The 12,417-nt window shown below is 39.9% G+C and overlaps 1 protein-coding gene across 4 annotated transcripts in view; it reads right to left on the bottom strand.

The window, feature by feature from the left end:
• PRORP (protein only RNase P catalytic subunit) overlaps positions 1-12,417 on the bottom strand; it is a 53,977-nt gene that overhangs the window by 38,035 nt on the left and 3,525 nt on the right. For all 4 annotated transcript variants that reach the window (XM_050897329.1, XM_050897328.1, XM_050897331.1 and 1 more), the window contains exons 3-4: positions 11,519-11,566; positions 5,842-5,974 (exon numbers count right to left, since the gene is read on the bottom strand). In XM_050897329.1, coding sequence (XP_050753286.1) covers positions 5,842-5,974; positions 11,519-11,566 — 181 coding nt within the window. The remainder of the gene's footprint in view (positions 1-5,841; positions 5,975-11,518; positions 11,567-12,417) is intronic.

Raw genomic sequence — 12,417 nt, 5'->3', positions numbered from 1 at the left:
CACCCCAGAAGATCTGACCCACCCTCAAGAAAGATTCTCTAACACTGAAGTAATTGAGGGAAAGAAATTATGTGCCCAATTTATAATGTTTTCATCTAGATCTATTTCTTGCTGCTAAGGAAGCACCTTAGTCTTTTATCCTCCTGCCAAAAGACTCTCTGTGCTTCTGTTTGCTTCCATTATCAGGAGCCTCTGGGGTAAGGGAAGATGCAAGAGAAACCTTAGAAAAATTCCAACTGCCTTTGTCTCTCACCACCCATTTCCCATTCGGTCTCCCCTCTTCCCCTCCTTTTCCTTCCTTCCAGAAGTTCCCTCCTCTCTAGCAGATCATATCACAAGAAGAGTGTAACACCAACTCTGAATTAAATGAGGCACGAAGACAGAAAGTAAGCAGGATAAAGGCTCTCAGACTCTGTCTGGGCACTCTACTACTGCAATTGTCTCAACACCCACCATAAGCCATTACCTCTCTTTATCCTGTGCTTACTAGACCAACAAGATTCAGTAGTGGATCAAGCTCTGAGGCTAGCGTTCTTTCTAACCCCCAAACTAACCCTAGTTCTAGCCAAAAGACTGCAACCGAAACAAACCCACAGCTAATCCTGAGTCCCACTCAGATAGCTCTCCTCCATACTTGTGGATGTTACAAGATCTAGCAGCAAATCTGGGTCTTAAGGCAATGCAGGATTCTGCTCTACTGAATACTATCCCTATCCTGACCAAGTCCAGTGGCCCATATTTAGCAGAGAACTGAAAAAAAAAAAAGCTGTTCAACCCTATCTGCAAATGTTGTGTCTCACCTTTGTAGGTTTCCCTAGACCTATGACTGCACAGGGCTCTTCATGATCCAGGAGTCTTCAGGCTTGCTATCAGTGTATTTAATTCTAACTGCAATGCTAACCCTATCTTTATCCACAAGCTAATGACCATATCCTTCCCATAACTAAAAATTAGCCACAAGGCAACAATGGACTTAGTCATCAATCTGCTATTCTGCAAAACCTGTAGAATTAAGCTGTTCAGCACTGGCCATCCTATAATCAAACAACAGTTATAAGTAAGTTTTTTGATCCGTGTTGTTGTAGACTGGATTACACATTTGTCCTTACTGATGCCACCTCTAATCTAATACTTTGGCCTAACCACAGCCATACTGAGTGAGTGCTTCAAGTATTTTAACTCCTAAATATTAACTCTTACCCTAGTCTTATCCATAGCCCAACACCAGCGCATAGCCAAAAGGCTACCAAGAAGCCCTTCACCTCTACTGGCACTCAGTCTTAATGAACTTGTAAGACTCCAACAATAACTCAAGTTCTCCAGCACCTGCTGTCCAAAACACTAATCCCCAAACACCACACTTTCAGGACTTTCTAGATTCAGCAACAACAGGTTCTTCCATCCTTGCTATCCTGAAACCCCAGCCTACCTACAATCCAGTAACTCATACCCATCCAAAAATTAGTCATAACTTGCTCATCTAAGCCAACCTCAGCATTCATCCTCTTCTTGGGCCTCCTAGAGGAGGGGGGGGGGGGGGGGGGGGGGGAACAACAAAGAAGGAAAAAAAGCAAGCTCAGAAGTCTCTACCATCTTGAAGCCTAGGTTTAGCCCTAATCCTAACCCTAACTACAGCTCACCACCCGTATATCCTTCTCCAGAACTAACAGAAAGCTTTCAACCCATGCTGGCACCAGCAGGATTTTCATCCTGCCGGCATGGTTCTTGCAGAAGCTAGCTCTGAATCCAGGTGCTGCCATTTTAAACCGAACCCTAGCAAAGTGACCCACCCTGCCACAGAACTGACAAGAGGACTTTCAGTCATTCCCACCTGAAAAGAAACCACAGGAACTGTTCCTGCCCAAAACAACCCCCATCCCAGTGCAACGGGCTTTGCAGCATTCAGCAACATGCCAAATTTTTGCACTCCTACTGCACAGGACAAACACTTAACTGGGCCTCTGATCCCTTTGCTGCAATGTGGCACATATCTGGGAGGGAAGGGGGTACATGAACCCACAGGAGAAATTCCACCCAGCCTTCTTCCTTCCATGTTTCCTCCCTCATAAAGTTCTTTGCTCCCTGGCACTGACAGGGAGGAGGTAACATATATGGCAACAGAGGTAGCGGAGGTAAATGCCACACATAGCCTGGGCTGTGCCACACTCCGTGCACGCAGTATCAGCTGTTTGCTGGGAAGGGGTTTTCTCCTCTTCAGCCCCTGATCTTCTCAGGAGACACAGCAGGCCTAACTGAATTAACTAGCCTTCTCTTTCTCCCTGAGCTCAGGCAAAGAAGCCACGACATCCAGGTGCAAGATGGACAGCCATAAGCATCCAGGCATCTCAGGGCAGGTAAGGGTAGCTCACCTTGGAAACAGCTCAAGTGCAGGCAATTTAGCTGACTTTGACCACAAGCTGAGAGTCAACAAAGCAGGTAGAAGAATGAGATCACACTGGAAGTTAGGACTGAAGGCTCTGCCAGATGGGGTTAGGGCAGACCGTGTCAGGCACAGTCTTCTTAGAGTTTGGAGTACATAGGTTTTCTGGAAGTAATAAACTACTCTATTCAGAACAGGACTGGCATATACCACACAGGGCTTTGGGGCAAATCATGGAGTTGGGAAACATGCACATGTGGAAGAAGAACCAAAGCATTATAGAAGAGGTATCAATCTAAAAGTAAGAAATAGAACCTTATTTTCAAGGCTCCTTGGAAACAGCACAACCTCATTCAGTTGCAAAAATAACACTGAGATGAATGGATGACTTCCTCTTCCCGCTCCAGTCTCCTATAGTCTAGAAGAATGTGTAAAACCCCTTTACACACTTAGCCCAGATCTAGTGCGGGGACTTTACATGCCCACAAACCCATCTCTTCCTGCCTTCTTGACAGCACATACACATCTCCCATGTGCTTCCTTCCCCCTGCACAACAGTCCTTTCAGGCTTATCAGGGGTACGAAGCAGCCATGAAGGGAATGAAATTACTGCATTTGCGTATTTGAGAGAAACACCTGGGAGCAGCTGCAACATGAAAGTCATCACAGCGAAAGTTGATTCTGCCTCTCAGTATACCAATTATATCATCTCAGGCTCAATGGCATAGCTCCCAATTAAATGCAGCCAGAGTAAACAGGCATCTGACTGAAAACATCATATAGACATTGGTACAAAAGGTGACAGTCTTGTTACAATTGTTTTCTTTCTACGGCAGCCTGCAAGGTTGCAGCTCACTATATTAGATCATCATATGAGATCCTAATAGACCTTTCAGTAGCTGTGCATAAAGATCTGAATCGATGTCTATTTTTAATGTGTAACAAGTATTTCCTTATCACAGATAATCAGTTTTATAGTTCATGCAAGCCATCTTTTCAATGTATTTGTAAATAGTGTTCACTACCATTCTGATGTACAAACCTAAGTTGTTTAATTTTCTTTCCTAAAACTAATTACAAAAAAATTACATTTTTTTAATCACAGCGTAGCAGACTACTTTTGGGGGATTCTCAACAAACCAAATCTTTGCTCCTAATCTTCTGCTCTGATCGCATTTACTCTTAAATGAGAGAAATAAAATCAAATAAAGCAATGATGCTGTTGCAAAAGTAAGAAAGACAAAAGACTACTCCTCAGTGGGGAAAAAAAAAAAAAGATTCCAAATGCAACAAATGCATTATATATTCAATTTGAAACATTGTTGGAAAAAAAATGTTTAGAGCTCAAAACAACTCAAACTGTTTTCCTGAATAATCATTTCATTGCAAGAAACACAGACGCACTAATGAAAACTAGTTAGGAGAAAAGAAGGAATAGAAAGCTAAAATGTTTTCTATTTGAATTGCGGCTACTATAAAAAAGTGACTGACTGGAAAATGGAAACCCCCTCTCTCAGATATACTTGCTTACATCCTATTTTCAGCCTCTTCACCTAGTTTCCCCTCTGGAAAACCCTGGCTGCAGGAGAAGTCACAGTCTGGCATACCTAAAATGGGCAGCGTATTTTCATCACCACATGTCTGCTTTCACAGCACAAAGGCAACTAAAAAGTCCCAAATTTATTTCTGGAAACCTCTGACACATCACGACACTGTTTTGCCTCTACCCCCACATCCAGGCTCAAAATTCACTGAGGGGGCAGACTTTAAGCTGTACAGCCAACACTAAACACACTGAGTTCATCTCCATTCAGCCTCCTGGTGACTGCCTGCCAACAGGGAACTGGAACAAGGCCAACTTGGAACCAGCAAGTGGGTGGCACCAGAGTGGTAAATGACAGAATTTCAGCTATCACATGGACTAACAAAGTCTACTGACATCAAAACTTAAAATAGTGTATTGAGTCTTTGTTTCATTAGATTGCATTCATTTGATCAATCATGTTCTCAAACAGGGGGAACATCATTTCCACTACTGCTCAGCTTGGGCGTGAATATCCTGTTACCCAGAACTCCCTTCCTAAATCTCCCTGCCTTCAACTTGTACTGCTAATCTAGCCCTGTGTACTTGACAAACTTGAAATTTTCAAGCCAGCAGTCACTACAAGGAACAGAAGTGAAGCTTCACAGAGTAGACAGTTAACTGGTTAAGGAATTAAAAGTTTTGTTGTTGTTGCTTTCTTTAATAAGCCCACCTCAACCATAATTTTCACAAAAGCTTTTAGAGAACAGATACAGTTGTACAGTGTGCAATAAAACACATCCTTTTGTTTATCTTATAATATTATAGAACACCAGTACCCATTAAATACTTAAAATTATTACTACATTTTTAAGGATAATTTCACTCCCCTGTACAATTCACAGCTAGGTCAGCTAAAAGTCCTGAACTGAGGAGAAAAATCTGTGTGGAAATTAGATGTCTGAACAATAGGGTGCATGTACTACAAGTACTCCAACACTAACTGTCCCAAGTTTCTATAACTGTTACCCATGTGCAAGGTCTGTGTCTGCAGAAAGCCTGAAGAATTAAATCTGGTGTCCTCTTCCATGTTTTCAGAACTGGTGCAGAACTGAGGTGCCAGCTGCAGCACAAGGACACCGAAACTTATAAAGGTAAAGCAAAAACCCCCCCGAGACGTGGCGTGGGCTCCACCTAGTGGAGCTCAGCTTCATTCCGTACCACTGCTGCTGAACCACTAATCTCCACAGAAAATGAGTAAGAAATAGAACTGCAATATAGTATAGTGTCTGGGAATTATGCCCTCTCAGATCTTTACAATGACCTTTGAAAAGCTTGATACTCCTGATGTATACTGTAATCATAAATATGAAAGTGTATCTTTAAAATTGAGGGGTAGTTGATTGGTTGGTGGGTTGTGAAAGTTGACTGAACAAAATGATAATCGGTTCTTTATCGTTTCTGGCAAACAGCTGCCCAACTGAAAAATCAAGTATTCGGCACATAAATATAAGCTTCAGATATGACACTGAACTTAAGAAACACTAGGACTTCTGCTTTTTTGCAAGCTCAAAATACTAGATGTCTTATTTTGTTCTAGTTACTGGGTTTTATTCCATATTTAAAATTCAGCTTTTGAAGGGTTAAAAGATTTCCTTACCTTTTAAATTTTTTAATGTAAAAGAAAATTACATTTTAATTATTTCAGTATCCATTAACAGCTGACTGAAAATATAAGAACAAAGACAATATAAAAGAGGTCAAGATTTAAACCCATTTTATAAAAACAACTGAAAAAGATACATAGGATACCTCAGTAGCTAATGGCCTATTAACGTTTAAAGCAAAGAAAAAAAGATTTGTGGTGTTTTCAAAGTACCTGAACATTAATTGTACATTACCCTCCTAGCCAATGAACCTGACAGCGTGCAAGACCTACCTGTGGGCTTGTCTTTCTAAAAGTGTCAGTTCCATGTATCACGTCCTTTATTATTCTTTCTCTGAGATTATTATACTCCTCTTCACTGAGGTCACTATCCTCCAACTGATGGTTGCAAACTGGGCACTGTCCGCTGTAATAATAGTGAAACAAGAAAATAAAAGGATAAAGGCTTTTAAATAAGAAATACCCTACATTTCACTAACTTATTGAGTGTCTGTGTATGAGCACAATTCTTTACAAGAACTTCAACACAGTACAATCACCAGAATATTAGTTGTACTCTTTCTGGGTCGCATCCAAAACCTACTAAAGTCACTAGAAATATTTTAATGTGATTTAGTGGGATCAGGATCAAAGATTTAACTCTAGAGATGTCTGAGGATTTAGGACTAAAACTCTGCATGAGAGCATGGAAAAAAAAAACCCAACAGAGTATTTAAATACTCACCAGCATTTATTTAGGCCTTTAGAGATCAGAGTTCAATTCTCAGCATTATCACCAATTTCCACATCTCTAATATTTGGAAGTTTCCCTACTACACAGGAAAGTCACCATGGATACCTACAGCCCAGATCTCAATGTGGGAAGGTGATGCAGTTGCACTGGCCTGGCCAGAACATATGAAGTAGCTGTAGGCATACTAGTTGAAGCTAGCAGGGAGGCCACAGAGCCTTGGTCTAGCTATAAATCCATTCCAGAGCGTTACAACAAGAAAATAGACCAGTGAAATGCTCCACTATTGTGCCACTGACTGCTCCTACAAAAAAGCTAAGCTATCTGTGCCTGGTTTATCAAAGTTTGGAATAACCACACCTGCCACAGGTGTAGGAATAGCCACATCCAAAAGAAGAAAAAAAAAAAAAAAAAGAAAGAAGAAAAGTAACATAAATCTGCTGTATGGTTGGAAAAGCAAATAATGAGCAAGACTGCCGTCTTTGTGCCACTTGTCTTTTGCTATCAGACTTCCGCCTATTTCTAGGCTAAGACTATTTGTTCAGATCTCTCCAAGGTGGTCAAAGCGAACAGACTGAGAGCAGAATGTGACTAAAACAGTGTTTGCTTTGAAAGCCCTTAGCAATACTAAGTCACACTGGCACTGCGTGTCTGTACGATGCCCAATTCCACCAGAGATTTTCTAATATCAGGCTGACTGCACCCAAACAGAAAGCAGCTTTACATTGCTATCTCCTGGCGACTAGTCACTACTTGTTTCTTTATTGCTAAGAAACTTCCATTCCTGCTCTGTAGCATGGGCTAAATATCATCACATGGATCTAGGAATGCGGACTGCTGCAGATGAAAAAGCTCTGCAGCTACAGTCAACCAATGCCATCATTTAGTGTTCATTTCCCAGAGCCAGAAACACCACTCCATCATGCACAGCTGTGTCAGTGATTGTATGACTGCATGTAGCACTGGGACAGTTTCCTTTACCATTCACATCATCCACTTCTCAGTACTCTTAGCTTCCCTGTTGCAGGCCAGCAGCTATGGTAACAATTGTGGTTCTGCAAATCCCATATCGTACGTTGTTTTGTCTCCGACACACAAAAGAACTCTCCACTGATCTGTCCATGCATGTTTTTAATACTAAAAGACCAAAGAGACCGAAAATCCACCATAAAAGAAAAGATTACAAAATAGAATAGGGGATGTGAAAAAACAGACCTCAAACTCTTTAGTTTCCTCAAGAAGAGTGCTGGCATGTCACAGCAGATCCTGAAAAATTTTCCAGAACAGCACGAGTGAGGCAACGCTACAGAGAACATACAGATCCACGCCAGCCAAGAGGCACAACTTTTTGTCTAACCAACCTAGTGCTGCAAAAACTCCCCAGCACTGGGAAAGGCCATCAAAAGAAACCACAACCATGAGAACCGTGTCAACTGCTATGAGTTGGGTTTTTGTTCCTACAGCCTGCTAGCACAGCACACACATAATGCCAAGATGCAAAACAAGACAGGCCTAACTTCTGTGGCCACCTCTGGATTTTTGTCTGATCCCCCAGAACTATATCTTGAGAGAAAGAACAAACATCTTTTTTTTAATATCTACACTTTTCTGTTGTTTCATGTCCCACAGCCACGACCTCTGCCCTAACACACAGTCTGAAGGAAATCAAACTGGAACTGTCATCACTTCCATGTCCCATTTGTTCATTCTTTTCTTTTCTAGTTATCTTTCCCGTTAGCCCCTATAAACTAAACACATAATCAACACAAGGCACAGTTCCATACCCAGGTCAAAAATGTATGTCATGCCTCACTACCATGAACCTCTGGGCCCACCACAAAACCAGCACGTAAGGTGGGGTAACAGTGGAGGACTGAGACAAAACAACCTGCATCTTTGTGCTTGAATTGTGAACTACATTAACCTTTTTTTTCCCTAAAAGAGCTTATCTGACAGTTTTGCAGATACACTTTCTAAAGACAAACTGATGAGCTACAAATATACATACACTTCATGGGTACACTTTTGGACTTGCACCTCTGATTGTGGGTTAAACCTAGAAATTTTTCCAAGCTTAACTCTTTAATAACTACATGAAAAAGGAAAAAGAAACAGTCAGATAGGACATTAACATACACTAAGGAAATTCACAGTCAGTCATGTCTGTTCTCAAGCACTTCTGCCAAGAATATTAGAAATGAGATCCAGCTTGCATCTTCATCACCAGACTGGACACTCCAGCCACAGTACCAAGAAAATAAGCAGAATCTAGTAGCTTCTCCAGCAAGCAAAAAAATGACGCTTAGTCTGAATGGGTCTTTGGTTCTTCCTGGCTGACGAACAATGACTTTTTTGCCACTTGCTCCCACTTAAGCTTCTCTTATATGCAGGATATGTTGTTGATGTTTCACATTTTTCCTTTCTATCATGCTCTGTTCAGAAGCCTATATTCACCCAGCTGGGCATAGTTTGAACTGAAGGAGTAACCATTCTTCTCTAAATCCATCCAAATATCTTATTTTCACAAGCACAATCTCAGAACTGAATCGCAGGACCTGAGCTTTAATGGAACGAGTTATTCTCCCCTGGCTGTCTCCAGAGATATCCTAGAGATGCCAAAGCTAAGTCATTGTAATTTTCTAAAACTATTGCAATCAGAAATGTTAAATTCTTCCAACAATTTATGTCTAGTATACATTAATGCACATACCATAACCCAAGACTGCATGAATTGCAATGCTGACAATGCATTTACTGAATCAAAAAAAGTTCAGATAAGAAAAGGGGTTCCCAACAATGGACATTCACTGCTGCATACAAACAATATGCTCCAGTTGCTCAACCCACTGTGGCCACTGCAGGCTTAGCCTACATACTTACATATTAATATAAGCAATGCGACTGGCTGCTCATATAGCTGTAAAGTTACCATTAAATATATCTAATTGCATTAAGGAACTTCACAGTTTGGCAATAGAGAAGAAAGGCCTAACGAACTGTTGTGAGACTATTTAAAAATCACTAAGCCTAAAGTTTAAGGACCTGTCCCATAGTTAACTTGGATTGTTCTGCAACTACCACTTTCAGATTACTTGAAAAAAACCCCAAACCTCTCCATACCCCAACAAATCAGCCCACCCCAACCAATCAACAATGAAAGCTCCTGAAGCCAGTTTCTTCCTGTGAATGCTCAATGTGGATTCCCAAAGGGAGCAGAGGCAAAACAGGCACAAGAAGCACTCAGCATCCTGCAAGACTGGACCCTTAGTCTAACTGCTGCTTTTTCGCAACCATACCTTTAAAATTACCTTGCAATTTTTGTAACTTCTCATTGATCATTTTAGCATTTCATGCCAAGAAATTCTCACATAGAAAGCTTTCACCTCTGTAGGATATACAGCTGTCCTTACAGCTAATTGACCATTTAACTGCTTTTTTGAGGGACTACTTTTTTGAGATAGATTTGGAGTATCATGGCACCTACGTATCAAGCATGAAGTCAGACATGCTACAGTAACTTGAACACAGGCTCAAAAACTTGAGCTGCAGCTTTCTGTAGCTGACCTTGGAAATCCAAAGCTTTTGTAACTCTCAAAGAAACGGTCAGCAAACTTCAAGGTTTGTTTGCAGGGGGTTCAAGCTTCTGACTATCGCAGTTCAAAGAAACTAGGAGCTCAGTGCTAGAAGAAGAAGAAAATATCCTGGATATGAGCATCTTAGATATAACTGCCAGTATTTATACAAAATCAGAATAACCTCTGAATAAGCCTATTAAATTGTCAAACTCAGTTTAGGAAAAAATAGTCTGGATTTTTTTAACTCAAGACTCATGTTTTAAGACATCAGTTATGCTGACTGCAGAGAAGAGTCTAGTAACAATCACCACATGAGTTTCAGAGATACCTTAAGGGCTTTATCCTTTAGGATTAGGACCAAAAAAAAAAAAAAAAAAAAAAACCCAACAAAACCAATAAACGTGGTTTTTTTGCTTTCTTAGATCCTAAGGATCTTTTCTGTCAGCAGCCATTTAATTTAAACACAACAAAACTCTTACATTCTTTTTCTTTTCTTGAAACCATTGTAATTTTATTCAAATACTTATCCAAGTAGGCTACCTCAAACTTGTTTATTTCAAAATAAAAAGTGTTCATACAGTTATCACAAAATAACTACCATATAGGACCTTGTCACCACTTTGTTCAGATTCTTAATCCATGATAAAATGTGAGGTGATACAAGTTAGTTTAGCTCTCAAAGTCTGTAACAGCGTTTACAGACAGTAAGATAACAAGCTACCTCTTAACCAAGACAATCAACTGTTGAATTTTAAAACTCTAAAGGCTGATTAAAGGTTGTCTAGTATTTGGTGAATTATCATAATACAGTATAGTAACACACACACTCATACATAATAATAATCCATCTTACAGTAAACAACCCCTACTCTTAGGACAGTGAGTTACGCTGTTCTTTCATGGGCTTCAAAAGCAGCAGACTCTACATGTGCTTTTACTTCAGAATATGCAACACAGTCTATTTTTATAAACCACCAAAAAACCCATAATCCATTGGAGGCATTCTTATAATTAATACATTTATAGTTGCCAAATTGTTAAAAAACACACAACTAGATTTCAAATGGAGTAACATTAAAATAGAAATTTACAGACATTAAGAAAACTGCACTGTAATAGAAGCACATAGCCAAGTTATCCCTGTGAAAACCTAACATAAGAATCATTTTGTCTTTGCTGAAAATCAGGTGGGAAGGGAGAACCCTTCCATCTGTACAAATTAACTGCAGCACGTGAATACTATGTTTTCAAGAAGACATCCATTTACACACCAAAGCTGCTCTGTTACATATCCTGTTAAACAATGGCATTATAAGGCCAACCAAAAAAGTAAGTCTTTAATTTCTAAACAGTAAACAAATAAGCCATCCAGTAAAATGGCAGCTCTTACTCTCTGTGTTTTTCTGTCTTGGCTCTGCTTAGTATAATTCCTTTCCATCTATGCATGTTGGGTCTTGTTTAATGCCCAAGAATGAGTTGGAAACTGGAGTTTGGGAAATCATATGTACACAAAACCGGTTCATATTCTCAAGGGTTAAAATATTTTCTTACATAAGGAAAGCTATTTTTCATATTTATGAAAGAAGAGTTCAAGATAGAATAATCAAAGACAACACCTCACTTTTAAATAAAATGTTGTATTTACCTGTCTTTAATGCTGGTCAGGTGTCCTCTCCAGTTCCCTCCTGGTATACTAATATGTACACAGGGAAAGATAAATAAAAACATTAGATTCTTATTTAACAATACCTGAATTACAGATAAAGACTAATTCTATTTTGGTCAACCTTTAGAAATAAAAGACCAATCAATCACCTACCCTGCAAAGAAATCATACGAAGATTCATACATAATTTAGCAATGCCTGAAAATATTATATAAAGAACCAGCATTTAACAACATTCAGAGAACTAACACCATCAACCTTCCCAGTTTATGTTGTCCCCAAATATTAAGAACCATACAAATAACTAGGCTGCACTGACAATTTCTAAGTTGCTGCCGTACACATTCATAAAGCACCACAGAAACCAGATGGGAAAGCAGGAATCAAGATTTCTATGCAGATGTCATCCTGAGAGATTAAGAAAGAGATGCTCATACCAAAATGCTGCATTGAGACTTTTTGACTCCACATCATTATCATCATCACCACCACCGCTACTACAGCCACCATCATGCTGGTGTAAATATTCCTTTTTGTCCACAAGATCCAGAACAGAATAGGTTACAGAATGGGAATACCCATGACAACATGCAACTGCAGACATCTCTCCCTTTGCCACTGTGTTTATTATCATAGGCTGCACAACCACACATGCCGTGGGCTTTGGAATACCATCCTGCATCTGCCCTCCTTTCCCATTTCTCATGCTGATACATAGCGGTTCTTTAGTTTTCTTACAAAGACAACAGGCAACAGAAAATACTGATTCTTTGCTGCACACTCAAATCTCTGTATTGGATCTGGCTTTACTCACTCACTACTGGAAGCCAGTGCTGGTTTGCTCTTCAGAAAAATAATTTTTTAAAACTAATATCTAT

Source organism: Gymnogyps californianus, chromosome 5 (genome assembly GCF_018139145.2).
Source record: "Gymnogyps californianus isolate 813 chromosome 5, ASM1813914v2, whole genome shotgun sequence".
NCBI classification, from domain to species: Eukaryota; Metazoa; Chordata; class Aves; order Accipitriformes; family Cathartidae; genus Gymnogyps; species Gymnogyps californianus.
Note: the sequence above shows the minus strand (reverse complement) of the source record. Positions and strands in the feature narration are given on the sequence as shown.